General features: G+C 47.2%; 2 protein-coding genes across 3 annotated transcripts; one reads left to right on the plus strand and one right to left on the minus strand.

The window, feature by feature from the left end:
• Positions 1-12: 12 nt before the first annotated feature.
• Positions 13-2022, plus strand: cyb5d2 (cytochrome b5 domain containing 2). 2 transcript variants are annotated; one of them, XM_030360815.1, is made up of 4 exons: positions 13-402; positions 1059-1113; positions 1213-1399; positions 1566-2022. In XM_030360815.1, the coding sequence occupies exons 1-4, from the start codon at positions 346-348 to the stop codon at positions 1729-1731; spliced, it is 465 nt and encodes a 154-aa protein (XP_030216675.1). In that variant the 5' UTR covers positions 13-345; the 3' UTR covers positions 1732-2022. The 2 variants fall into 2 exon arrangements, with proteins under 2 accessions (XP_030216675.1, XP_030216674.1); XM_030360814.1 differs by having other exon boundaries at positions 14-402; positions 973-1113.
• A 285-nt stretch (positions 2023-2307) lies between these two features.
• ankfy1 (ankyrin repeat and FYVE domain containing 1) lies at positions 2308-17605 on the minus strand. The gene is made up of 25 exons (XM_030360812.1): positions 17525-17605; positions 15592-15808; positions 15206-15324; positions 14945-15080; positions 14159-14282; positions 13676-13825; positions 13412-13577; positions 12524-12728; positions 12084-12152; positions 11262-11464; positions 10650-10747; positions 10116-10317; positions 9803-9901; positions 9531-9684; positions 8882-9050; positions 8165-8283; positions 7470-7626; positions 7009-7209; positions 6305-6481; positions 5753-5900; positions 5358-5448; positions 4787-4911; positions 4542-4688; positions 4327-4417; positions 2308-3920 (listed from the first exon to the last, which is right to left on the minus strand). The coding sequence occupies exons 1-25, from the start codon at positions 17532-17534 to the stop codon at positions 3788-3790; spliced, it is 3510 nt and encodes a 1169-aa protein (XP_030216672.1). The 5' UTR covers positions 17535-17605; the 3' UTR covers positions 2308-3787.
• Between the last annotated feature and the right edge of the window lie 74 nt (positions 17606-17679).

The following is a 17679-nucleotide window of genomic DNA, read 5'->3' on the forward strand; positions in this document are numbered from 1 at the left end:
CAACCTGCCACAAGCCGACGTGCCGCGCATGCGCCTTGGCGACTACGTGAGCGGAAATGTACTTGTTATGGTTGCAATTTAACAGAAGATAACTTATATTGATGGTTGGGTATGGTTTTATTCAAACCATTTTGATGGAAATAAGAATGTACGGCGATGCATTTTTCGCGGTTGCATCTGTATTAGTGGCTATATTAATTATACCTAGCGACTGGTCCATGAAACTTACAAATGAATGGACCCAAGAGCCCCATATGCGGGTTTTAAGCAGGGATGAACTATCATTGTACGATGGTGCAAGTGGCAGCAAGGGTCTTTACCTGGCAATAATCGGCCAGGTGTTTGATGTCCAGAAAGGAGACAGGCACTATGGGGTTAATGGTGGTTATCATGGAATGGCAGGTAGGCTAAGCAATTTCTATCTACCATATTTGACAAAGGATAACATGTGCTTTATATCATACATTATGCTATGTTAGTGACCTGGTCTTGGTGGTACTATTAGCTCCCACATACGTTACAGTTAGTGTCTTTCCAATTTTACACCGTGATCAGGCATTTTCATATTGCTCTGAGCGTTTAGACGCGTAATTACGGTATCGATTTATATCCGCCATGAATCAATATACAGTACTATTACTTATAATGCAATACTGATACTGTTTGACAATGAAACTGTTCTTACAATATGCCTACATGCACATGAAGGCATATTTTAATCGTAGTATAATAGTACAGAATATGGATGAGGCCTACTATAGGGCCTACCATATATAATATGGCATGAATTCGAAGGCAAATCAAATGCTATATGCCTTTGTTGATGAAACCAGAATAACCTCGTTCTGGGTAATCCCCTCTCCTCCCACATCCATGGAAATATTGTTTTTTGGAATTTTGGCGTTATGTGCAATTTTAACTACACTTTTACACAATTTTAAACTAACTGCCTTTTTGTGTTGGTTTTTGTAGGTAAGGATGCCTCGCTGGCCTTTATCAGCGGGGATTTCACTGAAAGCGGCCTTATAGATGATGTGTCCACCCTGTCTCCTTCGCAGGTGGTCGCTCTGTATGACTGGCTGGCCTTTTATCAGAAGGACTACACACCTATAGGTGTGTTAATTGACAGTAGCCTATATAACTGAATGCTGGATACTTGGGGTGTGTAAACAGAATACCTACGTTCACTATTACCCTTGGTTTTGGTTCCAGGTCGACTGGTTGGTCGATTTTACACCGAGAAAGGGCTGCCCACAGAGGCCTTGATGAAGTTGGAGGAATTACTTTTCGAGGGTCAGAGGCTGAAGTCTCAGTTGCAGGCCGAGAGCCAGAAGTTCCCTTCTTGTAACTCAGAGTGGAGCCCCACCTTGGGAGGAAGAGTGTGGTGCTCAACCAAGAGGTATGGATTAAGTGCTATTCAGCCAACTTGGGTCAAATTACGGGAGATCCCAGAGGCTGTAACGTGTAGCTTACCGTTGCCAAACAGGATAGAAACCTTTTTTGTGGTTGATGCTGTCCACAAGATGGCGCCATTGTTTGAACTCAAGCCGTTTATTTTTCTGCAGCGGCGGAGTGGAAAGATCTTGGGCAGGGGTTCCCAGGAAGCTCTTCTCCCCTGGTTCCAGCCGTTCCCGATGTGTCTGCGTGGAAGACCCCTCATCCGGGAGCCCCAACATGCAGGACTATCAGGGCTGCCATCCAGACAGTGACTCTTGTACACTGGAAGTCTAGCCAGTGGTTTAACTTTTAGAGAATAAATAAGTATGTCAGCATAAAGGCTGTATATATATTTTGTTTAAACTTTTATTTATTTTAATTCATTCCATTGCTCATTTCTTTTTTCCCTCTTTTTTATAGCATTCTTGTACAGTCCAGGTAGCCTGTGATTTTTCCAGTACTCATGTTTTGATGTCTCGTCCATACATTTTTTTACTGTAAAATATCTTCAATATAACTACAAATAATCAAGTAATATAGTTGAAAGTACGTTTTTTGAGGATCATTAAAAATGCTTTACTGTGACTTGTTTTTACAAATTTTGTAAGATTTATTTATCTGAGGTTATTTTACTTTTGGTATTACTCAGAAAATTCTGCTGTTTAAGCCCACACCACAACCAAGGAGTTTCTAGCGATTTGCTTCATTAAACCCGTCATAGAATGTGGGAATGGTAATGAAAGAAACACAAGCACATTCTTGTTCTGATGACCTTTATGTAAATCTGTCCTCCCGTTCTCTAAAAGGATACACAGGGAGGAACAGGCTAGATATCTGAGCATACAGATACAATACACTGTGCATAAAAGATTAACAGAGGCCAAGATTTTTTTTTTTTTTTTTAAGTTTGTCACAATGACAAGCACAAACTGCATTAGGTACAAAACAGTTGTAGTGGTCAAAAATATCACATTTATCTGTACAATTTAACAATACCTAAAGCGGCCCCTCTCCAAGCCACCCCTCAGCCACTTAATCTCCTTAGTGATCCAAAATGTCCTCTTGATAAAGTGCACCTGTTAGGCCAAGCAATCAAGAAGCATTAAAACGTGATCAAGACGACTGGACTCGGCCAATCAGAGGCTTGTGTTGACCAATCACAACACAAACCCCGTAAGAGGCCGATAAAAATGGAATGTAATCCTTTTGTGAGCAAAGCACATATATATTTATATGTATATATTATGATTATGACAAGATTTGAAGGCTAAAAATAATGACATGCTAAAGGCATAATCGGTCTTTGAGATTTAATTTGGATTATATTGAGATTTCCTTTCTGGACTGTTTACAAACTGGAAACCCATTATTTAAAAAACGTTTTAAGATTAACCATTTTTATCAAATTGGAATAGGGTTTCTGACAGTATGGTTGCAGTATATGTGCAAACCGGCCATTTGTTTATGCAAGCGTTGGTCTCTGCCACTGTAGTGCCATACATTGTTTTGTTTTTGTTCAAAAACAATATTATAAACTATGGTTCAAGGAGGAGCTGAACCATATCTAAGAACATTTGTTTTTCGTTTCTCACATACTGTGCGTTTACTTTCGCATCTGTTCAGACAACATCTGCTTGAGGAAATGACGATGGCCGTATAGATGAAGGCTTATGAGTGGATGCTTAATAAATGCTAAGAGCCCTGAGGAGGAATCTCAAGGGGATTTTAATTCAAAGCTGAACCCTGCCGTCTATGAAACGATTATATATGGTAGTATCCATGGGCAGTTTGTTTCCTCCAAAGTGATGACTCAACAGAAAAGAGGGCCTCCTTCTCTGTAGGCGGATGTGATGGTCCGCGCACACGTTCATAATCGTTTCATGATCCATAAAAAAGAAAAAGCACTTGAGATGTTTAGCCCAACAAAAAACAATCGTAAAACCGTCCCATTCCATGCATACTTGTTCAACCCGTTGCCAAAACTGGCAACAAGCTTCTCATACTCTCGCATAGGATCACACACACACACACACACACACACACACACACACACACACACACACACACACACACACACACACACACACACACACACACACACACACACACACACACACACACACACACACACACACAATTTTTGTTTCAACTTCTACTTGGGGGAGTCCCTCCGGAACATTGATAATTTCTAGAAGAGTATAATAGTGTGCAGGCGGTGGTTCAAGGATATGAAGAGGTCCCCCCGCTACTGTAGTCCTTGCTATACGGGCCCCTTGCCAAGTTCACCTCTGAGCCTCGGGTGGGAGGGTGGGAGGGTGGGGTGGCGGGGTTAGCCAGAGCCAAGTGCACCCTAGGACACCCCTCCCAACGTCATGACATCAAAGCAAATGTCACACACTCTCACGGGCTTGGTGAGGTCAAACTTGATGATGGGGATCTCCTTGATCGAGCACTTGTGGCAGAGCAGGCGCCCACAGTGGCGGCTGGAGAGAGCGAGATAGATCGAGAGGGAGAGAGAACGAGATGGATCGAGAGATAGATCGAGAGATAGATCGAGAGAGAACGAGAGAGAGAGTTAGAGAGAACGAGATAGATCGAGAGAGAGAACGAGAGAGAGAGAACGAGAGAACGAGAAAGAGAGAGAGAGAATGAGATAGATTGAGAGAGAGATAGATCGAGATAGATCGAGAGAGAGATAGATCGAGAGAGAGAACGAGATAGATCGAGAGAGAGAGATGGATCGAGAGAGAACGAGATAGATTCGAGAGAACGAGAGAGAGAGAGAGAGAGAAAAAAGAGTGAGACGTGGGTAAGTTTGACGTACGGCAGAGTATAAAACAGCCGACCGCTGTACTAAACAGTCAAAGAATGGTATGTTACACGACTGACCAGTGATGCTTTCGTGTGGTGACGCCAAACTTGTTAGCACACTCGTAGCAGTTGGATCCGTCACACCACGGGGGCTCTTTGGTCAGCATATCTAGTCCGACCAGCCGACAGGGAAAAAAACAGGGATTATTACCTCACATTCACACCTTTCCTCTCTCAAATTATTATCATTATTTTTAAAAATGCAAGGTTGCTACAGTGTGCGGGTGTTTAACCTAGTAGGCGGAAGAGGAGTTGTTTGGTGGCCACTTGGTAGTTGAAGATGTTGACTCCTTGGTTGTTGTTGACCCCCAGGCGCGCGCCGGCCCGAACTATCGCGCGGCACAAGTTGGCGTTTCCCTTCATGTAGGCCAGCAGCAGAACTGGAGGAGGACAGGGGGGTGTTCAGTCCGCCGGAGAGAGAAGACCAAACACAACTCACGTGGAACCGGGCGGCCGACCTCCAAAAGGGGTTCCCTACCCGTGTTGCCCTCGTTGTCCGGTTTGTCCAGGGGATACTCGGCCATGCACTCCAGGAACAACTCAAAGATGGCCGCAGCGTTCTCCTTCCCATAATGCCCCAGGACGTGCATCGGCGACTGACCCCTGTGGAGAGGGCAGACAGTTAAGATAGTCAGGATTAATCTCTATCCGTCTGTCCGTGGAGTGACATCCTTCGGAGGAAACTAATGATGGGAGGTGTACCCAAGATGAAGGCACTAGGGCCTCGGTTACACTACAGAAAAGCAGTTTTGGTTTAATTTATTATCACAATATTATATGCCTGATGCAGGCTTTTCCAGGCAAGATTGCAGGCTATTGGGACTGGTTTGAATTACTCGGCCAGGTAACTGCAAACACATGTTGTGTGCACACTACGATAAATGTGTTCACAATACGGGCCACCCAACTTTGGGATGGTAATACCAGGTTGCATTAAAAGATCCCAATGTGACCGAGATCCGATCCTGCGGATACACCCAGATGTTGCATTGAAATGAAGAGTGTAATTAAGCCTGAGGTGTTCCTGGGGTTGAAGATGCTAGGCATACCTGAGGTTGAAGGCTTCGGCGTCAACGTTGGACTCTGTGAGGAGCACTCGGACGTTGTTCAGTCGAGCCTGCATCACAGCTAGGTGCAGAGCTGCAGGACAACAGAGCATTGGTCAGACACCATGCACACACACAAACAATGTCCTCCACACAACATTGGCCAATTACACTAATCTCTAAAGAACTCTACCTTTAAAAAAAGGCATCTGCTTATTCAACATAAAAAAAACAACAACAACACTTGTATAAATGATATACAAAACAAGAAAGTTATGATGGATCGAAATGTCGGACGCACTGAAGATTGCTTGTAGCTTTTAAGGACTATACACATATTGATTATTCAATCACCCACGCATAATAGCATTCAATACACAGAAGCCTTGGATGGTTACCATTACTGCCGTTCTCGTCAGCGGCGGCGAAGTCCACCCCGTTCTCCAGCAGCACGGAGCAGATGGTAGCGAGGTCTTGCTGGGCGGCGAGGTGCAGAGCCGTCTGTCTGTGTTTGGTCAGTGCGTTCACCTTGGCCCCAGCCAGCAACTGGAGACGGTTTCACAAATTGATCAATCAAGTCCATTGCAGTAGAAACGCATAGCCGGGATATCAGCCAGCCATAGAGCACATCAGATAAAAAACGTATACATAAAAAGCACAGTATTTAAAGTATATTCAAATTCCATTGGCAGGGGTATCAATTGTGTAGTTGCAGGTCCAGTTACAGACATATTATATTCATGTAGGAAATTTCCCATCCCCGACTGCCTTAGCTACAACTATATATGAATCATGTGTTGTTGCCACAGAATGAATGCATGACTATCAGGCATGTTTCTTCTATGGACTGATACTGATGCCATGTTATTAAATTGTCAGCTACTTATTGGCCTATTCCGATTAAATATCGTGCGTCACTGATTATCCAGTGGAAAGACAAACTGCATTACCAGGTTGCGGACGATAATCTCCGAGCCGGCCTGGACGGCGAGGTGAAGGGGCGTCTGCTTGGCCGAGTCCTGCACGCGGGAGTTGACGTTGGCCTGGACGCTGATGAGGAACAGCACGCTCTCGATGTCCGAGCTCTGCACCGCCACGTGGAGGAAGTTACGCCCTTTGTTGTCCACCTGGAAGAGAGGACAGGAAACGGGTGGTCACTCGGGTTGGTTCGTTTTAATAAATGGGTGGTGGGTCCAATAGAGTAGGGGTCCAAGTAGATAGGAGTTGCTGCATTTGAAAACTTTTTCTTACATCCTCCTTCCTTTTTGCTCGTTCACTATACTCAAAGAGAAGGGCGGTAGCCAGGTGTGATCAAGCGGAAGGCAAGGAGCAGTGTCGAAAATTTGGCTGAGCTGCTTCAGTGTCATTAATGTTGCAATGTTTATGATCTGGGCCAATCGCAACCTTCAGACCTGCTTCATTGGCATCCGTCTCTGTTAGATTAGGCATTTGGCTGCCTATCACTTTGTTTTAGGAGAGTTTGTCATCAGTGAGTGAGTGAGTGAGTGAGTGAGTGAGTGAGTGAGTGAGTGAGTGAGTGAGTGAGTGAGTGAGTGAGTGAGTGAGTGAGTGAGTGAGTGAGTGAGTGAGTGAGTGAGTGAGTGAGTGAGTGAGTGAGTGAGTGAGTGAGTGAGTGAGTGAGTGAGTGCTCCACCTGCTCTGCAGCCCCGGGCTCTCTCTTGAGGATGGCCTCGGCGGCCTTGTTGTTCTTGTGGGTCATGGCGCAGGCGAACGGCGTCATGCCCTGCCGGTCGCGGGTGTTGAGGCGGATGTCCGGGTGCGAGATGAGCAGCTGGATGATGACGCTGTGCTGGTTGCTAATGGCAACATGGATCGGCGCACGGCCCTCGGCGTCCTGTGGGGATAATTGTCGGGGGGGGGGGGGGGGGGGGGGGGGATTCAATTAAAATACTTAAACACCGGGCTGAGCTGTGTCCACAGTTAAGACTCCAATAATTACTATGTTCGTTAGGCCCTGTGTCAATTATGAGTCACTTATCCGGCAGCTCTCTCCTACCTCCTCCGCCGAAACATAAACAAAATGGGCCGAAGGCGCCCCACTAAGCCTCCAGCAGTCTGCGGGAAAATACAAAGGTAAGAGCAGTGTTGCTGGACCTGTGTGTTGACGTTGGCTCCGAACTCCAGCAGGCACTGCACCGTCTCCTCCTGGCCCCAGCAGCCCGCCAGGTGGAGGGGGGTCTGGCCGTCCCTGGCCTCCTCGTCCCCCTCCCCGTTGGGGCCCGGCCGCCTGGGGCTGTTCACGTCACAGCCGCTGATACACACACACACACACACACACACACACACACACACACACACACACACACACACACACACACACACACACACACACACACACACACACACACACACACACACACACACACACACACACACACACACAGAGAGAGAGAGAGAAACATTAGGGGCGGGAATATTGCGGTAACTCGCGATTCGATTTCGAATCTTGGGAGCCTCGAGTATATTCAAAATCTAATCAGAACGATTTCCTGATGTGATTTCAGGATCTACTCCAGCCCGCTGTGCGCTAAGATGTCTGTAGGGAAGATGATGGCATGAGAGCAGAGAAAAGCATGGATACAATTATGTAATCTTGTAAATAAATGAGAATCACAATCCTTACGTTTTTTCTCCCCCCATCCAAAATTCACATACAATTTTCCCAGTTGTACATTGTGTATATATGTATATATATATAGATGCTAAACACAAAGGTTCTAGGCCCTTATCCCTTGGAAACAAGCACAAAGTGTGCGCGTGTGTGTGTGTGTGCGTGCGTGTGTACAGACCTGCGTATGAGGAAGCAGGAGGACACCTCGTTGTTCTCGTCTATAGCCCTGTGGAGGAGGGTCTGCTGGCAGCCACTGGGACCCGCGCTCCAGCAGGTGGCGTCACAGCCATGTCGCACCTGGTGAACCCCCCCGAAAGACAAAGGTCTCAGTCTACCACCCTATTCTCATAGATCCTCCACCACTGAGACGCCCAGTCTCTTTGAGGATAGTAGCTAGCCGTTTTAAAGGAGTCATTCGGTAGACGCTTGCAACCAAAGTGACTTACTAGATGAGGCTGAGAACAAGTATACATTCAGAATTGGAGTTACTACAACCAAAATGCAAGTGCTGTACAATCAGGTTCATAACAAAACAAATGGATCAATTGTTTCAGAACTAAGTGGCAGTGGTATAAGTGCAGTATTGTTACTCCTCAGAGATAGTAAATTATGTAATGAAACATTAGACAACTTAAAAAAGCTGCACTGTTCTGTACAAACACCATGTGACCACTACTGCCTTATCCAATAATAGATCCAAAACACGTGGCAAAGTGGGGGTATCTTAGCCTGCCGATGCGAATGTGTTGGCAGGCTGCACCCTAAACTTGTCTTTGGGCCCGTGGGCACCGCATTGGCAACCCCAGCTCTACACCGTCAACAACCGAAATCCAGTGACACACACGGAGACAGAAACACAGTGACCGGCGGCGTGAGAGAGAGCCACAGGACTCACCAGCGTCGAGGCAATGTCCTCTAAGCCGTTCTCTAAGGCGAGCCAAAGGGGCGGGTTCCCCTTCTCGTCCACCACCGACATGTCGGCTCCACGCGTGCAGATGGCATCCACCACCAGGGGGAGCTGGTTGCTGATGGCCAGCTGCAGCGCCGTCTGACCTTCCTGTGTCCTGAAAGAGAGAGGGCGGGAGGCACTTTGAAGAAGATGCATGAGAGAAATCAATTGCCAAGAGGGACCGAAATCAAGTGAACATTAACGAGCAGAGAGAGCGCGCTCGTCAGCGCATAAAAGATGATGCTCCCTGCAGGCCATAGATAAGCAACCATGCTAGAGGACATTCCTCAATATGGTCCAACCCTATGATTTATTGATATGCTACGCTCCTAACTATAATCTTCCCGCCTCATTTAAGCTTCAACAAAATGTCAAACAATTATTGTTGAGAACCATGGAAAAAATATCTAAATTATTACTTCCTCTTTAAGCTCGGCTTTTAAGCTTCCTCTATCAGACGCTCCTCTATTTACTATTTAGCAGACGCTTTCAAAGCATGGCGTCAATGAGCAGGTTGAGGGGAGACAACTCAGAGGTGCTTTTGATTAGACTGCTGACATCGGGGAGTGCGGACCCTCCGGCCGCCCAGACATACCTGACGTTGATGTCCGCCTGGTGCTCCAATAGGAACAGGGCGCTCTTGCTGTCCTGCCTCTGGATGGCCATGTGCAGCAGGGTCTGCCCCCTGGCCATGGTGTCATTGATGGAGGCCCCGGAGCCCAGCAGCTGGGCGGCGACGTTGTGCATGCCTGAGACGCAGAACCCCACACGTTAAGACTCAAAGGCCGGGCGTCCTTGGCATGGTTGAACCCGCGTGGGCCGATGGTAGGCAGTGGGGAGGTTACGGACGGAGTGGGGGGAGTGTACCTGTCCACAGGGCTAAACCCAGCACCGTTTGGTCCATGGAGTCCTTGAGGCTGAAGTCGGGGATGATCTGGAGGTTGTTGGTGGCGTGAAGGGCGTTGGCTGCAGCGGAGCGGTCGACAGGAGATGGACAGTTAACAACACCCACGCCCCAACTGACAGGTCAAGGGCGATCCGAACACGGCACACGACTTGGTGGTGCAACATACATCCACCTTTAAGCGCGACTTTTATAAATAAAAATATAAATATAAATAAATCGACTTTTTTCAACTCCAAGCTCTTCCATCGTTTGACCCCCCTGGGGAGCACTGACCTTTCTGCTCGAGGATGACGGAGACCACGTCCGGGTGGTTGTTGGCGATGGCCATGTGCAGGGGGCTCTGGAGGGCCAGGGCAGGGGGGTCCTCGGACGCGGGCTTGAGGGTCTGCAGGTTGGGGTTGGCCCCCTGCTGCAGCAGCTCCGCAGTCAGGCCGGCCAGACCACACAGACAGGCCGTGTGGAGGGGGGTCTCGCCCTGATGGGTAGAAGGGAACATTTAAATAATACTAGGGTGGTGAACATTGATGCATGTTGTATAGGAAATGTACAGCAGAACAATTTGACTGTAACAACTGGTATAGTGTATACATAAACTATGTATGCCGACTGGTACTAAAAATGATGAACTAATAAGAAAAATAACCATCTGTGGGCGATAGAACAACACAGAGGTATATTACTAGCAGTACTCAAGAGATAGAGCACAAACCACACTGCCACACAAATGTGAACTGTGAGCGAGGCATCGCGTCTGCCTTGTGACCTCTGTGGTGACTGCGTGGGGTGTAACACGACATCACCACTCACCAGCTTGTTGACGTGGTTGACCAGCGCACCATGGGTGGCCAGGAAGAGTGCGGCAGCTTCACTGCTCGCCTTGGCCGCCCTCTGCATCAGACAGTTGCCTGGTGGAAGGGGAGAGGAAGACAACATGAATGTTTTAAAATCTAGACCGTCTGCAGTGCTAGGATGCTGGGAGAAAAACAATGAATTAACTATAAGCGGCAATGAGCCGTCCTTGCCATGATCTGGTTCGGCTAGCAGGCCGCTGGAGTCTGCTGTAAACTAGTGTAGGTAAATGATCGAGGACATTTCAAATAAATCGGAGTGGTGTATGTAAATGCTCCCAATGAAACACAGTTGTACAACACAACGTCGGTTGAAATGCATAGGAGAAAAGGGGAGGTTTTTAATAAATCTTCCCCCCTATGCAGACTTGCACAGGGGGGGGGGGGGATTAGTTGAACAAAGCCAGGTCTCCGTCTTCATATATAGCCAAATAAATCCAAAATCATATCTGCTACAGCTCTGATGCGTTCATATGTGGACACCATAATAGTAGCAGCCAAGAGAAGACATCCAGTGTCTAAAGGGCGTCAACGAGACGAGGCCAGGCGTGGCTCTCTGGTGTGGGAGTACCTGTGCCCAGGTCGGGGGCGTCGGGGTTGCTGCCCCTCTGGATGAGCTGCGCGGCCAGGCTGCTCTCGTCGAAGGCGGTGCCGTTCACCACCGGGGCCGTGTCCTCGAAGGGGTTGACGGAGTCGTCGGAGGCCAGCGTGATGTACTGCAGGGCCAGCCACAGCGCCGTGCTGCCCTCGTGGTCCTTGAGCTCCAGGTCCAGCCTGACCCGAGATTAAGGGAGGGAAGCAAACGCTGGTGACGACGGGGCGGGCGGCTTAGCGCCATCTCAGAGCGTTAATTCGCTAGGCCCGGGGTAGCGTGCCAGAAGTGAGAGGGCGTCTGAGAAAGACTGACATAAAGTCAGTGCCAAAAGCCAGTGCCAACCAACGGAATGATCTGCCTGTGTATGTATGTATGTATGTATGTATGTATGTATGTATGTATGTATGTATGTATGTATGTATGACATACATACATACATACATACATACATTGTATGTATGTATGTATGTATGTATGTATGTATGTACGTCAATTATGGCAACCATTGCACTCTGCAACCCCCACTCTGCGTTCCTCCTCAAGATTTCCTTCCTTGCTGATTAAGGGAGTTTTTTCTTGCCCTCATGGGGGCTTGGGTCAGGGGGGGCTGTCATAAATATTTGGCCTGTTAAGCCCTTTGAGACTGTTATGGTGATTAAGGGCTATGCAAATACAATAGAAGTGAAACATTTTGAGATTAAGGGAGAGAATTAGACTGATCAGTCTCGTTCTTCACAAACATAAATAACGATTCAGAAAGACAAAACGGGCCACACAGGGGCGTGTGGAGGGCCTCACTGTTTGCACTGCAGTAGCTGGCTGAAGACCGGCTCGTTCCCCGACGCCACGGCCTCGTGCAGCGGGGTTCTGTGGAGGTGGCAGGGAGAAAGTCATCTTTGTTCATTTATAATCGAAAGCAGTAGTGAGAGGTGTATAGAAACAAGTTCAATACATCGCTAACCCTCACTACCTCATTCTATTCACTTTGTCTATCCAGCAGCATGCATCGGAACTTAAAGAGACGACAAACAAGGAACTAAATATGAAAAACAAACCTAGAATAAAGACACTAAAGGAAGAAGCAAAGAACAACACAGCATTTCATAGAAGTGGCAAACAACCAAAAAGTCTTCTTAATCCCCATTTTACCACAGACCAACATTTCAGTTCGCGTTTCAACTTCTTTACAAACATGCCATGGTTCTCAGGTGAGGCCAAAGGAGGCTATGGCAACTCACCTGCCTTTGCTGTTCTGCATGTTGGGGTTGGCGCCGGTCTTGAGCAGAGCCTCGGCGATGCGGGCCATGCCGCTCATCACCTCGGCGCAGTGCTTCTTGGGGCTGAAGGAGCAGACCAGGTGGAGGGGCGTCTCCACCGCCCCCACCGTGGCCGCGTTCACCTGGGCCGAGTGGCGGATCAGGAAGGTGGAGGCGAACTCGTCGCCTGGGGTTGGTGGGGGGGGGGGGGGGGGGGGGGAGGGTAGGAGTCATTATACTGGTGATTTACAGCCCTCCAGCTGGTAGGCTACTGCTGTGTCGTGGTCCGTAAGCAGCTAATCCTGATAGTGATTCAATGCTCTGGCTACATGTTCAAGAACATGTAGCCAGATAAATGTTCTTGATAAATGGTGTTTCATTACAAAAAAAACACAAGCTGAATTCATTGTACTATTTAAAGGGGACATATCATACCACCAGGTGTGAGTGGGATTAGCCATTACAAGCCGTCTCATTGTGACATCACAGGTGGGCGTGTCCACCTAGATGTGTGCTGGATGGATCAGTCTACCAGCCTACCCAGTGGACAGTAGCAAACGTTGCTCATCTATGCGTCACACGTCTAGGTGGACACGCCCACCTGTGATGTCACAATCCTGCACATTTTGAAAACGGCTTGTAATGGTTAATTACACTCACACCTGGTGGTATGATATGTCCCCTTTAAAGTTGACCTAGTAATTTAAAGTTGACCTAGTAATAGTAATTCAATGTTCTGGATAAATGTTCCAGAATATTTATCCGGGTAAATGTTCTGGATAAATGGTGGTTAAATAAAAAATAAAACCCAAGCTGAACTTATTGACCTATTTAAACTTGACCTCTGACCTCCACCTTCCTGCCCCCTACCTCTCTGGATGGCTTTATGCAGCAGGCTCCAGCCACTCTGGTCCACCATGTCCACGTCGGCCTTGTTGTTGACCAGCGTGGTGGCGATGCTCTCCAGCTTGCAAGAGAGCGCCAAGTCCAGCGCCAGGTCGCCATTGTTGTCCAGCTCATTCAGCTTCCCGGGCAGCTGAACGTGGAGGCAGATGAAGGGGGGGGGGTGAATAAATAGCACTTGACTGGGGAGGGGATACCACAGGAGGGGTGGGGGAGGGTGCTGGAGCTGACCTGCGAGTCCATCTCTATCAGGTAAAGGAAGACCACGTCCTCGCGCTCCACCTTGATGGCTTTGTGGAGAGGGAACTCCGTTTTGGATTTGATCATCTTGAAGAGCAGCTGGGCACTCATGGTGCTGAAGTCCTCTTTCCTCAAGTCGTCCTGGAAACAGCAACACGCTTTCTTTAAAAAAAAAAGTCTGTCCCTGCTGGCTGCGCTCTCTACGGCGACCACCCAACCGAGGCACCAGCTTGGTTTCCTCTTGATCAGAAAAAGCTATTACTATTACGCCACATTTTGATAGAAAGAGTGTGTGTGCGCGGCTGTGGAGTGGATGGCTATAAACCGCGTCTCAAGATCATAGAAAAGCCAACGGTGCATAACGACGCTGGTGGATAGCCCACCCCTCTGGCCCGTAAACGTAACCTTGACCACCCCGGGAAAGGGTTTACGAGATGATTCACCCTGACAGCCTTGACATGCAGCATCGCTCACCCAGTGGCTGGCTATGATCTCCCCGCAGTAGTTCATCAGCGTGGTGGCATCGAGCTCCTCTGCCGTTTGGTAGAAGCGGATACAGTTCCTCACATTCACAGAGGACATCACTCCTTTCTCACACCTACCCAAAAGAACACAAGGAGACATTAGAAACTTGAGACCAAAAGAGTGGTTTTGGTTTTGAGCATTGCGTAACACTGTCACAGCAGAGAGCGCCATTTAAAAAAAAGACATTCTATGCTGGCAGGATCAGGCAGATGGCCACATTAGTCATCAAAAAAGGGCTTGTATTGATTTATGGATGCATCTAAATGCCGCGCTGGCGTACATTGACCCCAGCATCGTCGGGCTGTCTCTTTGAAATGGTCTGCTCTGGTTATTTATTGGCTGCCGGGTGACAGGACAGGTGACCTTCTACAGCCGAATTCCCTGGTTTCACATTGAACATTTAATCAATTGAAAAGGAATTGAAGAACATTTTGCTAATATATTCATGGCTTCGTGGTTTATCTGGTCACTACATCAAACATCTTCCACTATGGTTACGTTTGTCCAATTCAGTTTATTAGAAAAATAACATATATAGATATATATTTCTTATTATTGTTGTCATTAAAAGACTAAATGGAAAATGTGATAATGCATGATAAAAAAAATAAAATAATGATAAGAAGCAGCCCTACGGTTATTGACCATAACGGTGGCATACAGACAGCGCTGTAGTCGGAGCTACAGCTGCATCGAGCAGTCGTCTCAGAGGAGTCGGGGAGCTCTGGAGCTCACCTTTCTCGCAGAAGATGCAGCTGGAAGCGGTTGGCGAGCTTCATCAAGTCCACCAGGAAGACGTCGTCCTCATTGAGCTCCAGCTGATCCGTGTAGGCCCAGCGCAACATCGCCATGGCGACCTCAGGCTTGGTATCTACACAGTTTTAGAGGGTTGAGTGAATTTGCCACACAAATGGGCTGTTCATTAGGAAATCTGAAAGACTGGTTGTGATCCTGGATAGGTGTGGTGTGAACGGTGTGCCACGCGGGGCTTCTCACCAGATAGGTCCAGATCTGATGTGGAGGCCAGGTTGGCCAAACTCCACACATCAGTGCGAGCGGCCAACACAAACTTATGGGCATGGAGTCGCTCTCCTGCGATTTTCACCTTCAGATCACTGCAGTATGAACAACAAAATCCTTCAACAATGAGACGAAAAATACAACTGATAAGGCAACAATAAATTTCATTCATGTACATTTAACAAGTGTGTTGGGGTTTGTAGGGTGCAAATAAACCAACCAATGACTAGAATCAAACATTGAAACAAACCAATTGAATCCACTACCATTTGTTGAAACACCACACTTTGGCAGGGAGGGAGTGGAGCACCTACCTACCTGCCCTTCAAACCACCCCATATTAACCAAGCTCTTCCGCTCACCTGTACTGCTCCTGCTGGTAGAGCTCACACACTATCTCCAGGAGACGGCTGATGAAGGTGTCCCCGGAAGGTGGGGCGTTGGGGCTGATGGCGCCCTGGCTGTTCGCCTGGGCTGCCAGCATGGCGTACCGACGCTCCGTGTCGGCCAGCTTCTGCTGCATCTTCACATACTCCTGCCGGAGCAGGGCCAGGTGCTTCTTCAGCTTGGCCACCTCCTCTGTCCGGTCCAAGGTGTAGGGAAGGAGAGGAGGGGGGGAACCGAGGAGAAGGTGGATGAGGATGAAACAAAAGAGGAGGAGCAAGAGAAGAAGGAGGAGGAGAAGGAGAAGAGAGAGGATAATGTGGATGAAACAAACAAGGGGGGGGGGGGGGGGGGGAGACAGATGAAAATGTGGACGAGGATGAAAGAAAAGAGGAGGAGGAACAGGAAAGAAGACACGGGAAGAAGGGATTCATGAGTGCTTTTTTAAGGCAAAAAGCTAAACTGTTTGTGTTTACTGAAAAAATACAACTGTTTAATAAAGCCATATTGAGTCGCAGTAATAGGTTTACAGTCATTTTGTTCAAACACATACAACTTCCAAGTATCAGTTATTGATGGTCGGTTGCAATTGTTAAGCCTACGACAAAATACAGCCTAACATCTCATTGGATCATTTAAAAAAACAAAACAAATTAAGCTGGAGGCACAATTCCTGCTACGCAATTCTTGTGCTTTTAGGAGTGTCAGCTAAGATTGTACATACTTCCACTGAGGCCCATTTCCTTCCCTTTTCCTTCACCCAGTAAAGTTTTAGTGAAGACAGAGTGCTGAGGAGGCACATTACTTTGCCCGCTCTTGTAAAAAAAAAACGTTACTAGCAAAGTTTTTGGTCATGACGAACAGATTGTCCGTGTGTGTGTGTGTGTGTGTGTGTGTGTGTGTGTGTGTGTGTGTGTGTGTGTGTGTGTGTGTGTGTGTGTGTGTGTGTGTGTGTGTGTGTGTGTGTGTGTGTGTGTGTGTGGGGGGGGGGGGCTTTCAACACTCCTATCAGCTCCATGCAGAGTTGCAACGAATGAACATTAAATGTCCAATAAAATCTTCATGTTGCATATGACATACACAGCATGTGTCGTAAGGTTATGTCTTTATTTTAATAATAGACACAATTGTAAATCACAGATCTAATGAGATGAATAGGCTTGCTCAAGAAATATCAAGTTTCGACATGTGTGTAAGAAGATCTGTATACACAGAGATCGAAAATTGTTATTTCGCAAGGTTTTATTGCATCAACTGGTGTGTACTGTAAGCATAGCATCACTACAAGTTCAACATTGACGGCGCAATGCCGAAGCAGTTATTGCATTCTACTGTCTATTTCGGAGTCTGCATACACATCTTCCTCTGGTGAATCAATCAAATTTAGGCTACAATTGCCTTCCAACTACTGTCTACAATGGTACAACGTTCTTCTCTAAACCATAGATCGACATCACAAACTATTTTTTCGCAATAGACTTATCTTCAAATAATTAATAATAATACATCGTTTTGCAAGGATAGACATGAAGGAGTGACATGTTTAGGCACGAACACTGTTGACTATAAAAAGGGTGTGAAATTGCACAGATTGAAATTGTATTCAAGAAAGATAGTAGTTTCCACATATATTCAACTGTTGAAGTCAGCTTTAGAATCATCGTCCCCTTCTTGGCTGGTTAAGATCGCGACAAATACAACTCGATAGATAGCTAGATGAACGCCCGCTAACGTCGGCTAGCTAGCAAGATGAAGACCAGAGAAGTGACGGCGCAGATCAGATTTTGTAGCTTCCTTAATACAGGTTGTCAACTTAACTCAATGGCCCCTCATAGTTCAAAAATAAACAGATCATTACGCATATCCAATTAAAAGGGAGTGTACTGTTAAATAGTCAAAAATCTCTCAAACCTTCCGCCATGTTACTTGCGTTACCTCCGAGGTTCTTTATCGCGATACGATGCCGAAACTGTCAGAGGGAATCGGATGGTGAGTTCGAGTACCTTCTATAAACTCGTAATTTAGGCCGTCCAAGAACTGACCGCGATCAATGATCGATACACTAT

The sequence above is a fragment of the Gadus morhua genome, chromosome 7, assembly GCF_902167405.1.
Source record: "Gadus morhua chromosome 7, gadMor3.0, whole genome shotgun sequence".
NCBI lineage: Eukaryota > Metazoa > Chordata > Actinopteri > Gadiformes > Gadidae > Gadus > Gadus morhua.

Bases quoted from the DNA above. Each gene is read 5' to 3' on its own strand.
- cyb5d2 (XM_030360814.1), top strand. From the start codon at position 102: ATGGTTGGGTATGGTTTTATTCAAACCATTTTGATGGAAATAAGAATG. The intron at 403-972 runs GTAGGCTAAGCA...TGGTTTTTGTAG, and splicing joins TGGTTATCATGGAATGGCAG to GTAAGGATGCCTCGCTGGCC. The intron at 1,114-1,212 runs GTGTGTTAATTG...TTTTGGTTCCAG, and splicing joins GAAGGACTACACACCTATAG to GTCGACTGGTTGGTCGATTT.
- ankfy1 (XM_030360812.1), bottom strand. The intron at 15,325-15,591 runs GTGAGCGGAAGA...TTCATACTGCAG, and splicing joins TACCAGCAGGAGCAGTACAG to TGATCTGAAGGTGAAAATCG. The intron at 6,482-7,008 runs GTGGAGCACTCA...CCTCTCTTCCAG, and splicing joins AGCCCGGGGCTGCAGAGCAG to GTGGACAACAAAGGGCGTAA.